This window comes from Nilaparvata lugens, chromosome 9 (assembly GCF_014356525.2).
Source record: "Nilaparvata lugens isolate BPH chromosome 9, ASM1435652v1, whole genome shotgun sequence".
Taxonomy (NCBI): Eukaryota; Metazoa; Arthropoda; class Insecta; order Hemiptera; family Delphacidae; genus Nilaparvata; species Nilaparvata lugens.
In genome coordinates, this window is record NC_052512.1 from 40329418 (window position 1) to 40348798 (window position 19381).

Below are 19381 nucleotides of genomic sequence, written 5' to 3' on the forward strand. Positions count from 1 at the left end.
TGTCCGCGGAAAACATGGCAAAAGAGGGATTTATATTCTCATCTGTGCCAGACATTGTGCGATGTGTATTTTGTTCAATTTGTTTGGGAAAATGGGAAGAAAGTGACATACCAGCAATAGAACATGCAAGGTACAGCCCGAACTGTAGAAGGAAATATAATATAACAATTGAAGAGGAGAATTTCGATAATAATATTCTACGCCAATATGAAGGAAGATATTTAACTTTTAATCGTGTAGAAGATTCATCCGTTCAAGGAGAGTATTTTGAAAAGCATCATCTACATTGTGACTATCGTAAATCATTATCCGATAAAGCAGAGTATTTTGCGAGAAATGGTTATTCCTCACATAAAAATCCATTTTATCTGCAATGTGTCTATTACAAATATATGATCGAAAATCCATTTGAAAAAGTAATGCATTTATCGTTTTGTTCATATGAAGAGTGTGAGAAAGAAGAGCGAGGAGAGGATTTTCCGGATATACCGTAAAGATGAGCTAAAATCGCATGCATGCAGTATGTTGTAGAAGGTTTTTTATCCTCCGAGCACAAAAATTGTCCTCCGAGGACAAAAACTGTCCTCCGATGACAAAAATCCTCCCCTTCGAGGACAAAAATTGTCCTCTGATGACAAAAATCCTCCCCTCCGAGGACAAAAACTGTCCTCAGAGGACAAATATCATCCTCCGAGAACAATTTTCCTCTCCTCCACAGAGGATAAAATCAAAGTAAAATGTACTTACATGTGTTGGGTGATGCTGCGTGAATCTCCTTGACTGTAGATGTACAGGTGGCTATGCTTCCTTTTCGATTGTGAGCTAGCCTCTCAGGTGTAGATACCGGCTATGCTTCCTTTCAGATTGCTCCTTAACCTCTCAGGTGTGTTGCCTCAACGAGAGCTCAACTGGTTATGAGGTCGGAAGCCGTGTTGAGAGGTGAGAAAATGCTGTGAAAACAATGAAATATTTAATAACTGATAATATTAGAAATCAATCGAGAGGCGAGAATGCTATTCAAAAAATGTTTGAGTGAGCCCTATGTTGAGAAGCGAGAAAATGCTGTGAAAACAATGAAATATTTAATAACTGATAATATTAGAAATCAATAAGCATCATGAGAGGCTATTCAAAATATGTTTAAGTGAGTTGACATGGAGGAGATTTTTTTTTCAGCTTCTAGCAGGTGTGGGCAGACACCGTCCCATGCAGAGTTCTAGACGAGATTTTTTTTTTCGTCTTCTAACACATGTACAAGGTTGCTATTCGAAAATATAGAATGATTGAGTGACTTTTTTTTGTGATAGGAGAGAGAATACTTACAAATCTGAATGTTGCCGATAACGATGTGGGAGCAAGTGTTGTAGGGGAGAAATTTGAATTTTTTTCGCCTTGTAGCACACTTCGCTCTCACTCGCACGAGCCTGGAACAGAGAGAGAAACGTATGGTATATAAACAGAAGTGATGAGAGGAAAATTGTCATTTACATCTGAGTCTACTTTGAGTGCACTTCACGATGAGTTCTCCATCAACATCTTCTCCATCATACGTGCTGCCAGATAGCCCACCAGCACACCAGCACCTGCTCAACTACTGGCAGCGGAAAGCTGCCATCGCTGCTGCTGAGTCGTCCGCTGCTGCTGCACCCGCTCCACTCAACGTGGAACCACCATCGCCGGGCGGCGAGATTGTGCTGGGGGACAGCCCTATTCAACGCTTGGCTCCAGCTGCTACCTGGGCACCGCAGCGAGTGGTGCTAACTACTCTACCGAACAACAGGCAGAAGCAGGGGAAGCGGAAGTTGATGTTTGAGGCGGAGGCTGAAGTTAGCGGGGATGAGGACGAGTCAATCTTCTCACAAACAAAGGTTAGTTTCAACAAATATTATTAACTTGTGTGTGCACAGATTTTTTTAACAATCAATCATGGAGAAAAATCTGTGCACATACAAGTCTTTGATTATTATTATTTGATACCAATATTATTTGAAATGATTAGAAATTGATGGGAAGGAAATATTATTTGAAGCGATTAGAAATTGAATTATGAGATATTATTGATTAAAGTAATCGATCATGCAACAATTATTTGTTATCAATATTATTTGAAATGATTAGAAATTGATGGCAAGGAAATATTATTTAAAGTGATTATAAATTGAATTATGAGATATTATTGATTAAAGTAATCGAACATGCATAAATTATTTGCTACCAATATTATTTGAACTGATTAGAAATTGATGGCAAGGAAATATTATTTGAAGTGATTAGAAATTGAATTATGAGATATTATTGATTAAAGTAATCGATCATGCAACAATTATTTGTTAATGATTTGATTGTATGGTATGAGATGTTGTGATATTGCTACACAGACACACACACACACACACACACACACACACACACACACACACACACACAATATCAAAGTCTTATTCTTTCAATTATTTGTTAGCAATATCATTTGAAGTGATTAGAAATTGATGCTAAGGAAATATTATTTGAAGTGATTAGAAATTGAATTATGAGATATTATTGATTAAAGTAATCGATCATGCAACAATTATTTGTTATCAATATTATTCGAACTGATTAGAAATTGATGCCAAGGAAATATTATTTAAAGTGATTAGAAATTGAATTATGAGATATTATCGATTAAAGTAATCGATCATGCAACAATTATTTGTTATCAATATTATTTGAACTGATTGGAAATTGATGCCAAGGAAATATTATTTGAAGTGATTAGAAATTGAATTATGAGTCCAGTTAGTAACAGTTAAAATATTGAAACAATAGCTCCAGATAAAATTGTAGTCACTTCAGTTTTTTTTTTGTATTTTTAAGTATTTCGAGATTTGGACAAAATAATAATACCATCTTAATTTCTCTTATACTAAACAAATATTCAAATCTATAAAACAATATTTTAGATCATTGGATTTTCTTTTTTATATTCGATTAAATATCAATCTCCATTGATAACATAGAGTCTGATTACCTACAACTACAAACAATTTATTAACTTTCAGTTTCGTTGCTGCCAATCAATAATATTCCTTTATTGTTAACTACTTTTTAAAAGCTCTGTCCCTTTCTTTTACATGTACATGAAAAAGGAAATTTATTTCACTATCTGAGTTACTCTAAGGATATAATAATCTTCCGTAAAATGTACGGCAACACGTCAATGTTTTAAACATCAATGTTTAAAAACATCAATGTTTACTGTTCAATGTTTTTCACTTATCGATGTTCAGGAGAAAAAACATCGATGTTCAAAACATCGATGTTTAGTCTTTCGATACCCTTCTCTAGAGTAGACCAATATTCATCAAGGTCTATTCATCTCATTCATCTAAATATTCATCTTAGATACCATAGTGAGGTCCACGTTATAATGAACGTATTTGATCAACTTTGGTTTTGCTGTCCTTGTCTATTTTCCTATTATCCTTTTGGTAGAGAGTTAATGGGGAGGATATTTTTAATATTCTTTCCAAAGAATGGACATTGATATGTCCAAAGCTCCGCCAATTTATGTAGATGCATAACAATATAATTATTATTATATTACAAATTGCTTTTTCATATCATATACAGTTCAATAATTATTTTCTTAGTCTATATTATGTAAATTCATCTATAATTTAGCTGTATTGTAAGCTATTGTATATAAGTGTATAAGCCAGTATATATTGTAATCTACATAAATAAAGTACTCAATCAATCATTCGACAAAGCCGGTGGTACTATGCTTTTCTAGGTCCACAACGATGACAATTATGTTTTTGACGGTGTAGAAATATAATTAATTGATGCGAAGAATCGGCATCGCTATTCTTCTATCTTTATCCACTGCCATTATAACGTGGACCACACTATAGGGGTACGCGACTAGGTGCTGCCCTGACAATAGTGAGGTCCACATTATAATGGCAGTGTACGATTGACAATACTGTTGCTGTCCTTTTCTGTCATACAACAAAACAGATAGCGCTATCTCTCTCTCGCTTTGCAATGTTGTCTGCCAGAATATTTTATATTTACTTTTGACAGTGACTGTACAAAGCTGAATAAACCATATTATTAGCCGCCATTTTTTTTTCTTCATTCTATCAAAATACTTGAGTACACAAGTAGTATAATTGATTCAAAATGTATTTTTGAAACAATAAAATAATTTTTAAACATTACCTCATGAGATACACAAATTAAAATACCTGAAATGACATTTTAAAAGTTGATAACTAACCATCCTAGACTTCATTCATGCTTCAGTTAGCCTACATGTATAGGTTATACTTACTCGTACCGGTATAAATAATATTGAAAAGTTATTTCAGAATTAATCCATTGAACTTTTTGTGTAGTTGAGAAGTTGATATTGTGGTAATTATTCATATTGAATGAAAAAGACTAAGTAATTGTCAAAAAACCACTGATTTATTGATAATTAGAAAGACCGATAAAGTTTATGTGTAATAACCGAAACCGGTCTTTCTAATTATCAATAAATCAGTGGTTTTTTGACAATTTCTTAGTCTTTTTCATTCAATAATCCATTGAAATTACTTATTTTTAAATAGAATTTCTATTTTCATATTAATTTTGAAGGAAATTGGAATAGTATAGGTACCTACCAAATAACTCAATTTCTGTTGCTTTGAAATTCAGATTGTTGTATCACAGCTTTTTAAATTAGCCGCCATTTCGGGTTTGTATAAAGATAAAAATCTGATCTCAGTCATGAAAGCCAATTTTTGAATCAAATTATGAAAAAATATATTTTCTTGATCAATTTGACATAAAATTGATTATTTTATCAAGGGAATGATAATTATTATTAGATTAAATTTAATGGGATGAATTGAGTAACAGCTGTGTACAGTCAGTGGCAAAATGGAGAGACTTGGCAACGTTTTCTCCTATCTTTCTTCTCTGACATTATAGCGTGGACCTCACTATAGTTGTCCCCTTTTAAAACCGGTTTTTAGGGGACAAGTAGACGTGAGCCATACCCGTCTAGTTGTAACTTTTCTGAGGAGGTGCCAACTTAGTCGGGGGGACACTCTGACGCGAGGGTGCGAGGTGTCAGGTTGTCGTTCACGGTCGGGACTATAGTGAGGTCCACGTTATAATGGCAGTGGATGAAGATAGAAGAATAGCGATGCCGATTCTCTGCATTGATTAATTATACTTCTACACTGCCAAAAACATAATTGGCATCGTTGTGGAGCTAGAAATTGATCGTACCACCTGTATTGTTGGATGATAGACAAGGATAGCGAAACCAAAGTTGATCAAATACTGTCATTATAACGTGGACCTCAATATAGCCTATTCTCTCCATGGTATATGTGTGTTGATTCGCTAAAAACACTGAACGTTGCAATTTCAAACAATTGAGTAATTCCTATTATATTACAATAAAATCAAAATAGAATATATTCTTGAATAAAATGATTGTATTGTTGTCTTTTTCAGGTCCAAGAGGCAATCTGTAAGTTGAATTCACTCTAAATTAACTACTAGAATATAATATGTAATAAATTACTTAAACGTATATGGTAGGTTTATGTTAAGAGTATGATTTTAGGAGAGTAATGTCTTACAGAAACAATAGTGTAAATTGTTTAAATTTCATTAATGGTACATTCGATTTCATTAAAAAATCACCAAATCATATGGTCGAAATTAAAAAAGGAACATCTGTTACTATATTGCTTTCTACCTGAAAAACATAGTTTTCAAACTTCGTTTTCCTGATGCAATGTTTAGGCCTACACGTGGCATGGATTAAAAATTTTTGAGACAAAGTGCTAAATAACGTCTACAGTTTCATCAATGCTGTATCGGCAATATGAAAATGCATGCAGTTGATATGTCTTTGAATGAAGGTTTTGTTATTTACGTAAAGAAATTATATTCTTCCATTTTTATTTAATTTAAATTTCAAAATTATTCGAGCCCTGATAGAATGACTGACTCACTGTACAGTCAGTCGGAAACTTTAATATTGGAATGAGGGGTATTTTGGCAAGCTGATCAAAAAAATAAGGTCATTTGCACGTTTTTGTTATATCTTCAAATGAAAAATGAGTTCTGTGGGTTGTCAAAACTCCCTCTTAAAGGGAAACTATTCAACTTATCCTATCTCTTAGTAAAATAACAATGATCATCCATCCATTTATCATCTTCTATACTATAATAAAGGAAAGAACTGGATTATGAACGTAGCCTATACAGGTGTAAAGTATAGGGAAATTATGATTGACGCATTATCACGTCAGAACTACTGAACTGATTAACTTGAAATTTTGCATAAAGATTATTGCTCAACCGAGGGTGGTTATAGACCAATTTTGAATTCTTCAAGATTTGGTTACATCAAGTTTTCAGTTTGTCAAGTTTTGATTATTTGTCATGCTTCCAGTTTGTATGGAAGCAGCAGAAGATTGATTTCTCTTACAAGGGAAATTGGAAAATAGGTGTGATTGGGGATCCTTTTCGAATGATAAAAACAGGTTTTACGTCACACCCAAATTTTTTCCGCCATTTTGAATCCAACTTCTTTTTTTAATTGAAAAGTGGTCATACTGATTCACTTGAAATGCAGCATATAAATTCGTAATCAACCGAGGATTCTTAGAGGCCTATTTTGAATTCTTCTAGATTTCAACACGTCAAGTTCTAAGAAAGATCCTTCCAAAGCATGGGTTACCTGCTAATGGTTTATAATTCTGGATTAGAGTATATCATAATATTCAAAGTAAATAATTATTTTACAGTTTTAAGTTATTAGTGAGTGTTATTTTGTTATCCGATTTGGTTTGTGAACAATCTCAATTAGAACTTTTCTGTTTTCAAATATTTGGACTGAAAATTGTACCTGAATCCAAATGCATGAAACATAACCTACTTTTTGGACCATTTATAGTGTATAAATCAAAATTCGGAAGAAACCGTTTTGGGCTGTGCTTCCCCAATCATTTAATCGGTTAGTCCTTCCCCAATCATTATTATCTACTTTGGTAGAGAATTAGTGGGGAGGATATTTTTAATATTGTTTCCGAAGAATGGACATTGATATGTCCAAAGCTCCGCCAATTTATGTAGATGCATAACAATATCGTTATTATATTACAAATTGCTTTTTCATATCATATACAGTTCAATAATTATTTTCTTAGTCTCTATTATGTAAATTCATCTATAATTTTGCTGTATTGAGAGCTATTGTATATAAGTGTATAAGCCAGTATATATTGTAATCTACATAAATAAAGCACTCAATCAATCAATCATTCTGAAGGATTGTGTTCTGTTTATCAACAGATAAATAACGAGTGAAGCTCGGTGACTCGATATTATTTTCTTCATAATAAGAGACCACACATGAGTCTTATACATAATGTCTACAGTAGGGATGGGTATCGATACATCGATGTTTAGAAACATCGATGTTTACTGTTCGATGTTTTTCACTTATCGATGTTCAGGAGAAAAAACATCGATGTTTCGTCTTTCGATACCCATCCCTAGTCTACAGCTTTCACGAATGGATTCTGCCAACTTTCCTCTCTTATTACCCGTATTTGCACTCATGAATTGCCTGCGAATCAATTTGAATTTGACATTTTCATTAATTTTTTAATTTTCATTAATTTTCAAATTTTGTACTCAGGGGACGCGCACGATGCTGCCAGACTGGATGAAGATGGAGATCACGAGCATATCGAATACGAAGAGTTTTCTAAATTCATGAGAACATTCTATGAAAAAAGGACGAATCCGCAGAGCAAAGATAAGGGTGAGTACATCCCAACATTTCCACATCAATGGAAAAATCTGGTGTGGCGCACTCACACAACTTTCCTTGCCGGAATGAAAATTGATCACCTGACGCTAGTGTTCCCGCGTATCTAAAGTCTAGTATTCTAAGCTGGTGACAGGACTATAACGCTGGAGACACACGAGGTCTGCTATCTCTTCATAGTAAATGATTTGATAGAATCAACAGTTGCAATTGGATAATCACATTTTATCGAATTTCAAACTTATTTTCAATTTTAGGTGGAAATTTTACTGGACATTAATTGTAGAGATTTTCATGCTCAATCTTTTCCACTCAATTTTTTTGTTTAAATTGTATCTGAAGCCTGATAATTGGGAATCTAAAATCAAACTTTGCATAAATGGGTCGGAGCTCCTGGAATTTTTACAGATATGAGACTTGTGGCAGTTGATATAGATTATCAATGACTATTCTAGGTATGAATTTAATTAGAATCATTGTAGCCGTTTTCGAGAAAATCGCGAAAACCCTTGTTTTTGACAACATTTTCGCCATCTTGAATTGCATTTGATTGAAATTGTTCGTGTCGGATACTTATATTGTAAGGACCTTAAGTTCCAAATTTCAAGTCATTCCGTTTATTGGGAGACGAGATATCGTGTACATGATTAAAATTTAACCGGTTTTTGTGCAACTGGGCCTTTGTGAGGGAAATTTTTCCATCCCTCGGGGAATTAATCTCAATTTACTGTAATTAGATAGAACATTTCTGTATGAATCATCTATATATATAAAAGCGAAATGGCACTCACTCACTCACTCGCAAAACTAAAAATCTACCGCACCAAAAACGTTCAAATTTGGTAGGTATGTTCAGTTGGCCCTCTAGAGGCGCACTAAGATATCTTTTGGCAATATTTTAACTCTAAGGGTGGTTTTAAGGGTTTAAAGTTCGTCTTTTAGCATGTATATTCTTCTTATTCTCTTAATTATAATTGAAAAATGTCCATACCATATGTTAATATAGAACTATAATCTAGAGAGAGTACCTCTTCGAAACAGTTGTCAACTGGTAACTAAATTAATAATTTTGTCAGGTTGGCATTAAGTTGAGTTGACTTTGTTAGGTAGGCACCAAGTTGAAGATTGAAATGCATTTATCGCAGAAAAATTGATTGGGCACTGCTACTTCAATCAGAGCTATTCCTGGAAATAATATATTACTAGCCGTCAGGCTCGCTTCGCTCGCCATATCCGTTCAGCCAGACGTTTAGTCTGGACCCCGACTGGATCGTCCTAGCATATGATAAAAGTGCTCAAATGAAAAATGCAGCCGAGCGAAGCGAGCCTGCTGATCTCATTCTTGGACGATCCAGTCGGGGGTCCAGGGAGCGGAGCCCCCTGGCTAGACGGATATGGCGAGCGAAGCGAGCCTGACGGCTAGTGCTATTATAATTTAAACTTTCGTTATAAATTTTTCATGCTTTTGTACTCCAGAACGAAGCTCGGTCCCCGATATTAAAGCTGCGATTAGACAAAATTTATTTGAAAAATGTTAATAACTCAATCCTTTTAGATTATATTAGATTGAACATAACTTATCATACACATGATGGACATATGTGTTTCTCAACTTCCGTTCAATCTAATAGAATCTATCAGGATTAAGTTATAACCATTTTGCTAATAACTTTGGTGTAAACCCAGCTCAAAGATACATACCTTTTTAATGTCTTTGATTGAAACTATAGACCTTATACAAATACAGTAATAGACTGGCTTCTCCACACATCTGTGTAAACACTTGTCAGCTGATTTATGATGAAATATTTTATAGTCTGATTTTTACTCTAATATTGGCGTATAAAGGAGGCTCCTTTTTCCTTTTATACTAGTAGTTCTGTGAACGGTAGACCTCACGCAGTATTCTCATCCACAAGTACCTGATTGAAACTATAGACCTTATGGAAATACAGCGATAGACTGGCTTCTCCACACATCTGTGTAATCACTTGTCAGCTGATTTATGATGAATAATTCTATAGTCTGATTTTTACTCTAATATTGGCGTATGAAGGAGGCTCCTTCATCCTTTTATATTATCCTTGAAATGCAAAATTTCCAAAAACCTTGTATATACGTCGACGCGCAATTAAAAAGGAACATACCTGTCGAATTTCATGACAATCTATTACCGCGTTTCGCCGTAAATGCGCAACATATAAACATTAAGAGAAATGCCAAACCGTCGACTTGAATCTTAGACATCACCTCGTTCGGTCAATAATTTTCTATAGTAAATATTCTATATAATATAATGTTTTTATAATTTTCACCAACTCTGTATGATTCTATGTTTCCAGTAATAGAAATATTCCAATATTATGAAGTTTTATTAAATGAATATGGATATTCACTTTGAAGTTTTAACTTTTTTCAGTGCACCTCTCAGATTCTCATATACGCGCTCTCTTCCGAATCTATGACAAGGACCACAACAACAAATTGAGCAAGAAAGAGGCACTTGTCGGACTTCTTCAGCACCAGGAATTCTTGTGAGTTAAATTAATTTACCTTTTCCTACAGTTACGTTGAAAAGTGGCTATTGCTGTACTGATTACAGAACGCAAAGAATCACTTTTCCGCTCTAGTGCGGGAAAAATTTTTCTGCACTCCAGATTTGCAACATGGCAACACAAAATAGTTAGTAGGTTATATGGAGCAACAGTGCAGCAAAATCAAAATGAAGTTGGTAACAGTGACTGCTGTGGCTGCTATAGTGAGCAGAGGTGCAACCAAGCACAACGCGCTTATTATTAGTATTGGATATTATAACCAAGGACAACATTTTTATTCAATTTGACAATAAATTAAGGTTTTTATCAATAATAAAATTACACAGAAAAACATTTGATGCATTTCAGGCAATTTTACCCATAATTACCCACTTTTCATATTCAATGGTAACTATAGGAAAAACTTGATGTGAAATACGTGCGCAAAGTTCCTCTGCTGCACTCAAGAAACCATTCCGCCCTCGCCTACGGCTCGGGCGTAAACGTTTCTTTCGGTGCAGCAAACTGTCACTTTGCGCACTAGTTGCACAAAAAACTATTGCTCTTTTCCGCCATATATTTCTATGTGGTCGGCAGAATTCTTCATTGATTCATACAATGTGTCCATGATAGGGAGAGAAAAAATCTGGTGTGGCGCACTCACACAACTTTCCTTGCCGTTATGAAAATCGATCACCTGACGCTAGTGTTCACGCGCATCTCAAGTCTACTATTCAAAGATCCAAGCCAGCTGGTGACAGGACAATAACGCTGGAGACACACGAAGTCTGCTATCTCTTCGTAGTGAATCATTTAATAGAATCAACACTTGCCAACAGTTTGCAATTGAATAATTACATTTTCTCGAATTTAGAGCTTATTTTCAGTTCCTGCTGAAAATGTTACTGAACATTAATTATTGTAGAGATTTTCATGCTCAAGTCCCAAAATCCATTGAGAAGTTGCCGAATTGCTTGATCAAGAGATTCAATTGATTGATGATAAAGTTCAAGAATTGCGCCTTGAACATAGAGAATTTGATCTTCATCAAGTGCAATATTCCACAAAATGATTGGAAACAAAAGTCGTGTTGCCAATACATATATAGAAATGATACCTATTCATAAATCATTCGTAAACAGTACAGTGGGAATTATTTCACCATTGAAAATATTAATTTGCCCCCATGCAAAGCCTATGGTAGTAATTGTATTACTGTGTACGTAGTACAGTATCCTTTCCTGCTCAAATCAAACCTGTACTGTAGGCTACAGAAGAGTCACGACATGTCAATTGGAAAATTTTCTCATTTTCAATTGATATCTTCTCATTTACATTTGACGATTTCTCATATCCAATTCACTATTCTCAATCACATGTGATGACTTCCCAAATACAATTGACTACACCTTTTCCAATTTTATGTGAGAAAGTATCAAGTTAATTTGAGAATAGTCACTTGTAATTGAGAGAATGTCAGATGTGGATGAGAATAGTAAATTGTATTCGCGAAATCATCACATTTAATTGATAATAGTGAATTGTATTTGAGAAATTAATCGTCAAATGTAATTGAGAAATATATCAATTGAAAATGAGAAAATTTTCCAATTGACATGTCGTGACTCTTCTGTAGCCTACAGTAAAGGTTTGATTGTATGTACGTTAATAAATAAATTGAAATTAAATTGATTTGAGCAGCAAAGGATACTGTACCACATACACATACACAATATTCCAATAACTAACATAGTCTCCGCATGGGGGAAAATTAATATTTTCAATGGTGAAATTATTTCCCCTGTACTGTTTACGAATGATTATGAGTATCATTTCTATGTATGTATTGGCAACACGACTTTTGTTTCCAAACATTTTGTGGAATATTGCACTTAATGAAGATCAAATTATCTATGTTCAAGGCGCAATTATTGAACTTTATCATCAATCAATTGAATCTCTTGATAAAGCAACTCTTCAATGGATTTTGGGACTTGAAAATAATTTTTTATTCGAAAACTAAACGTTTTAATGGAATATTAAATATATTATCATAATGTGATTGATAATATAAAAATAATAATATTATTATTATTCATGAGTACAGTTATGAAAAAATCTGGTGTGGCGCACTCACACAACTTTCCTTGCCGTTATGAAAATTGTTCGTGTCGGATCCTTATATTGTAAGGACCTTACGTTCCAAATTTCAAGTCATTCCGTTAATTGGGAGATGAGATATCGTGTACACAGACGCACATACAATCATATACACACACACACACAACACACACACACACACACACACACACACACACACACACACACACACACACAACACACACACACACACACACACACACACACACACACACACACACACACACACACACACACACCACACACACACACACACACACCACACACACACACACACACACAACACACACACACACACCACACACACACCACACACCACACACACACACACAACACACACACACACACACAACACACACACACACACACACACACACACACAACACACACACACACACACCACACACACACACACACACACACAACACACACACACACACACACACACACACACAACACACACACACACACACACACACACACACACACACCACACACACACACCACACACACACACACCACACACCACACACACACCACACACACACACACACACACCACACACACACCACACACACACACACAACACACACACACACACCACACACCACACACACACACACACCACACACACACACCACACACACACACACCACACACACACACACACACACAACACACACACACACACACACAACACACACACACACACAACACACACACACACACACACACACACACCACACACACACACACACACCACACACACACCACACACACACACACACACACACCACACACACACACACATACAGACTAATACCCAAAAACAACTTTTTTGGACTCAGGGGACCTTGAAACGTATAGAAATTTAGAAATTGGGGTACCTTATTTTTTTTCGGAAAGCAATACTTTCCTTACCTATGGTAATAGGACAAGGAAAGTAAAATATAAGTACTGGAAGTAGCCTACTGGTTTTTTAAAATCATTTCCCAATTACAACTGACAACTTCTAGATTTCAAATCGTATGTTCTCAAATTGAATTGATACTTTCTCAAATAAAATTCACTATTCTCAATTATTATTACAAGTGATGACTTCTCAAATACAATTGACTATTCTCATTTACATCTGACGATTTCTCAAATACAATTCACTATTCTCAATTATTACAAGTGATGACTTCTCAAATACAATTATTGACTATTCTCATCTACATCTGACATTCTCTCAATTACAAGTGACTCTTCTCAAATACAATTGATACTTTCTCAAATCAACTCGATACTTCCTCAAATTAACTTGATACTTCCTCAAATTAACTTGATACTTTCTCAAATCAACTCGATACTTCCTCAAATTAACTTGATACTTTCTCAAATCAACTTGATACTTTCTCAAATTAACTTGATACTTTCTCAAATCAACTTGATACTTTCTCAAATTAACTTGATACTTTCTCAATTAACTTGATACTTTCTCAAATTAACTTGATACTTTCTCAATTAACTTGATACTTCTCAAATTAACTTGATACTTTCTCAAATTAACTTGATACTTTCTCAAATTAACTTGATACTTTCTCAAATTAACTTGATACTTTCTCAAATCAACTTGATACTTTCTCAAATCAACTCGATACTTCCTCAAATTAACTTGATACTTTCTCAAATTAACTTGATACTTTCTCAAATTAACTTGATACTTCCTCAAATCAACTCGATACTTCCTCAAATTAACTTGATACTTTCTCAAATTAACTTGATACTTTCTGAAATTAACTTGATACTTTCTCAAATTAACTTGATACTTTCTCAAATTAACTTGATACTTTCTCAAATCAACTCAATACTTCCTCAAATTAACTTGATACTTTCTCAAATCAACTTGATACTTTCTCAAATTAACTTGATACTTTCTCAAATTAACTTGATACTTTCTCAAATAAAATTGGAAAAGTTGTAGTGATTCCTTGAATTCTGAATACTATTGCATGGTAACCATGGCTTCAATGGAACAATTTTTTTCACAGTTTCTTTGACATCGACTTCAATGGAATTCTGAGTAAGCCCGAGCTGCTGAATATGCATGACTCACCTCATAAGGCAGGTGAAAAATACGCTCTCTCTCAGAACATTGACTTCCTTGGTAAGCAAATAATTGGAATACTCACTCTTAACTTACTGCCAAAATCGTTGTCCGTCTGTTTGTATGTTCTACAATAACTTTAGAAAGAATTGATCAACCAGCTTCAAATTTTGAACACGTATTCTTCGAACCTTTTTTCAGTTCAGGTTCGTTGAACAACAAAATTGACTCACTCCTTCATCCTTTTTCAGGATACAACAAATAACATTGAAAGTACACAAGACAAAAAATTGTTTTGATTTATAATTTGTCAGCTGAAGAATTCATTGCATGCGATTACTACAGTTTTTTAATTCATTCATTCATAACATCAGCTGACTTTTTGTGTAGTTGAGAAGTTGATATTGTGGTAGTTATTCATATTGAATGAAAAAGACTAAGAAATTGTCATAAAACCACTGATTTATTGATAATTAGAAAGACCGGTTTCGGTTATTACACCATTGCTATGCTTCTGCTGCTCTTGTATTTAGTTTTAGTTTATCAGAGATTGACAATGGTGTAATAACCGAAACCGGTCTTTCTAATTATCAATAAATCAGTGGTTTTTTGACAATTTCTTAGTCTTTTTCATTCAACATCAGCTGAAGCTATTTGGGAGCTATCACACAGACAGTCATTCATTCGCTGACATATGATTTCAGCTGGTTAATATACTAGTAGTTCTGTGAACAGTAGACATCGCGCTCAGTAAGTTACATTGACCTGTTGTTATGTTTTCTCAAAAATTAATAAATAATTTATCAATTTAAAATGTCTAGAAAAATCCTAAATAAACATGGAGCTTTCTGTCCTATCGTACCGTGACGTGTCGTCCCGGAATGTGAGTGTGAGCGCTGTTATCAGGTCTGGCTGCAACTGTCTACAACGTTGATGGAAAGATACATTTTTAAGATGTTCGATGTTTTTGAACGGGTAGTATTATAGGCCACTAAACAGCTGATTCATGATGAATAATTCTATAGTCTGATTTTTCACTCTAATATTGGTGTATGAAGGAAGCTCCTTTTCCCTTTTATATTATCCTTGAAATGCAAAATTTCCAAAAACCCTGTATATACGTCGATGCGCAATTTAGAAAGGAACATACCTGTCAAATTTCATGAAAATCTATCACCGCGTTTCGCCATAAACATTTAAACATTAAAACATTTAAACATTCAAACAATTAAACATTAAGAGAAATGCCAAACCGTCGACTTGAATCTTAGACCTCTCTTCGCTCGGTCAATAAATTGTAGCAAATGGAGTCTATATCTTCAATGCCTTTTTACTCAAAATTGGGTAGAAGCCAATCTTTTGCACACCAATCCAGAAGGATATATGAGAGAATATTCTTCAAACTTCATTTTAAGCGCAAAGTCACCTTGGAGATCAATGAGGGTTTCTTTTTCTATCATGTTGAGGGAGCACTCATTGATTGAGAATTTTAATTTGACAATACGGTTGATATAAATATTTTATGAGTAAATATTAGCATAGAGAAACGATAGCATAAGTAGATATCCCATGGTATAGGGCGTTTATGTCGTAACTTTTACTGTTATCCCAAGTCGATTACTGTCGATTATTGTTGATTTTTACTGTTTTGACCGGGTAAGAGTGTATAAACGGCACAATATGAGATACTACCAGCGTCATAAAGCTTCACAGGAAAGAGCTACGTGGGCTATCGGCTTAAGATAACAGTAAAAGTTGCGACATAAATTCCCTATACCATGGGATATCTATTTACGCTATTGTTTCTCTATGATATTAGTCACATGTAATTTTGGAAATAAAAAGATTAGAAGTAAATTTAAAACTAAGCTTTGCGCCCCCCCTGAGCATTCATCGCGCCCCCCTTGGGGGTCGCGCCCCACATTTTGAGAACCTCTGCCCTAGAGTTTATTGGTAGGAAGTTCATATACACTGTAGATGATGGATAAGCTAAAGTGCGAGATAAATTACTTTTAACACGGCTCTTTCTCGAAGACGGAGAGGTCCGATGCTCTATCCTCCACTAATCACCCCCACTACCTAGCAGCATTCTCTTTCTTTTGTGTCTGAGTGAGAGAGCTTTGTAACGCGACGCGGCAACACTCCCCTCCATCTATTGCTGGCAATGTTCCAAGTAGTGTACTGGTCAGCAGGTATATTGGTTTGTGTATGTCACAGAGATGTTTTCATCACAAGAACATGAAGCAAAATGACACGGCGCATCCAATTGTGCGCAGGATGTCCGTCTGTGTCTATGCTACAAACTGTGGAGGGAGAAATGGGTTCATGTTAAATGTAATATATCACAGACTTTAATAACTATTTTGTTTGATTTGCAGAGCTGTTCCAGCGCATGCTTTCCCACAACAGACTGAAATTGGGTTGGGAGAACACCATGGGAGTTGTACCAGCAGGCAGCAACTAATGATAACAACACAAAAGGATTTTATCGGAAATTGTCAAACAATAACATGAATGTATATCTCCTTCCTATTATCATTATTTTTATCACATTGAATTCTCTTATCATTTTATTATATTATTGTATGTAATTATTATAATTACTGTTGTTATTTCATTTATTATCTACAGGGTTTTTGGGTTAATAAAGTGTGAGTGTGTTCAAGCATTGAACCAATTGTTTTATTTGCATTCTCTCCTTCTAACTAGTAGTTCTGTGAACAGTAGACCTCACGAAGTATTCTCATCCACAAGTACCTGATTGAAACTATAGACCTTATGGAAATACAGCAATAGACTGGCTTCTCCACACATCTGTGTAATCACTTGTCAGCTGATTTATGATGAATAATTCTATAGTCTGAGTTTTACTCTAATATTGGCGTATGGAGGAGGCTCCTTTTTCCTTTTATACTAGTAGTTCTGTGAACAGTAGACCTCACGCAGTTTCAATTGTTTTTAATGTTAACAAACTCAGATCACGTCTGAATGTGTATTTCATATGATATAATTCATTCAGTTCCCTGATGATATTTCTATCTGATGAAAATTATTTTTTTAGAATCAAAAATATTATAATGTCTCCAGCATTATTTAGTTTATTTGTTTATTTTTATTCACCTATTGAATTAGTTTTTTCGAATGTAAGAATATTGATACTGATGGGCACGCATAATAATACCATGACTGCAAAACAAAATATTGAAACCAAAGACCTTAAAGCTGCGATTAGACCAAATTTATTGAAAAAATGTTAATAACTCAATCCTTTTGGATAATATTGGATTGGACATAGCTTATCATACGCATGATAAGCATATGTGTTTGTCAACTTCCGTTCAATCTAATAGAATCTATAGGGATTAAGTTCTAACCATTTTGTTAATAACTTTGGTGTAAACCCAACTTAAAGATGCATACCTCTTTAATGTCGTTGATTGAAACTATAGACCTTATACAAATACAGTAATGGACTGGCTTCTCCACACATCTGTGTAATCACTTGTCAGCTGATTTATGATGAATAATTCTATAGTCTGATTTTTACTCTAATATTGGCGTATGAAGGAGGCTCCTTTTTCCTTTTATATTATCCTTGAAATGCAAAATTTCCAAAAACCTTGTATATACATCGACGCGCAATTAAAAAAGGAACATACCTGTCAAATTTCATGAAAATCTATTACCGCGTTTCGCCGTAAATGCGCAACATATAAATATAAAAACATATAAACATTTAAACATTAAGAGAAATTCCAAACCGTCGACTTGAATCTTAGACCTCACTTCGTTCGGTCAGTTACTGATTCAACATATTTTAAAGCTGCGTTTACACCAAAGTTATTAAATAGTAGTTCTGTGAACAGTAGACCTCGCGGAGTTATAACGACATCCCAAACCATAAGCACATCCACACTGATACAACAACTATTTATTTAATCAGATCATGCTTACACAAGATTTAATTATCATATAACGCTTTCTGGTATTTAGCGCGAGAAAACCAGAAGACATCTAGGCGCCCAGACGAGCTGTTATATCTTCTTTGCATCCTATTTAATAGTGCATAAAAATTGCATTCAATGAGGCATGCAATTTATAGTCTACACAGCTGCTAATTTTTTACCAAGTTACATTGAGATATTGAATTGCATGCGTCATGGCATGCGATTTATATTCAACTCGACAGCTGATGAATAATTCTATAGTCTGATATTTACTCTAATATTGACTTATGAATGAGGCTCCTTTTTCCTTTTATATTATGCTTGAAATGCAAAATTTCCAAAAACCTTGTATATACGTCGACGCGCAATTTAAAAAGGAACATACCTGTCAAATTTCATGAAAATCTATTACCGCGTAATGCCGTAAATGCGCAACATATAAACATTTAAAGACATTAAGAAGAGAAATGCCAAACCGTCGACTTGAATCTTAGACCTCACTTCGCTCGGTCAACAAAATATTTTTGACCAGTTATAGAATAGACACGGCCCATTGTATATTCATACTGAAAGTCGATGAAGCCAACATCTAGTGCCATATCGTGACGTCATCATCGTAGAGAACTCTTCGGTATTGTTTGTTTAGTGTTTACATTGTTTTCCATAGCAAATTGTGTCTATTTCAGCGGGAGTTTACAATTTTCATAAATAATAATTTACTTTCGTCTGAAATAGACACAATTGAGAGTTTTCTATCCGATGCTGACGTCACGATAGGGTGATATTATGGCAGTAAATGTTGGCTTCAGAGGCTAGACTTCCC

At 34.6% G+C, this 19381-nt stretch overlaps 1 protein-coding gene across 1 annotated transcript; it reads left to right on the top strand.

The window, feature by feature from the left end:
• Positions 1-1517: 1517 nt before the first annotated feature.
• Positions 1518-17284, top strand: LOC120348887. Its single transcript, XM_039435335.1, has 6 exons — positions 1518-1868; positions 5497-5512; positions 7697-7822; positions 10248-10362; positions 14556-14671; positions 16990-17284. Exons 1-6 carry the CDS (start codon positions 1518-1520, stop codon positions 17073-17075), a joined length of 810 nt encoding a protein of 269 aa, XP_039291269.1. The 3' UTR covers positions 17076-17284.
• Positions 17285-19381: the final 2097 nt, after the last annotated feature.

Excerpts from the sequence above, each read along its gene's own strand:
- LOC120348887 (XM_039435335.1), top strand. The coding sequence starts at position 1,518 with ATGAGTTCTCCATCAACATCTTCTCCATCATACGTGCTGCCAGATAGC. Across the intron at positions 10,363-14,555 it reads CTTCAGCACCAGGAATTCTT|TTTCTTTGACATCGACTTCA; the intron begins GTGAGTTAAATT and ends TTTTTTTCACAG. Across the intron at positions 14,672-16,989 it reads TCAGAACATTGACTTCCTTG|AGCTGTTCCAGCGCATGCTT; the intron begins GTAAGCAAATAA and ends TTTGATTTGCAG.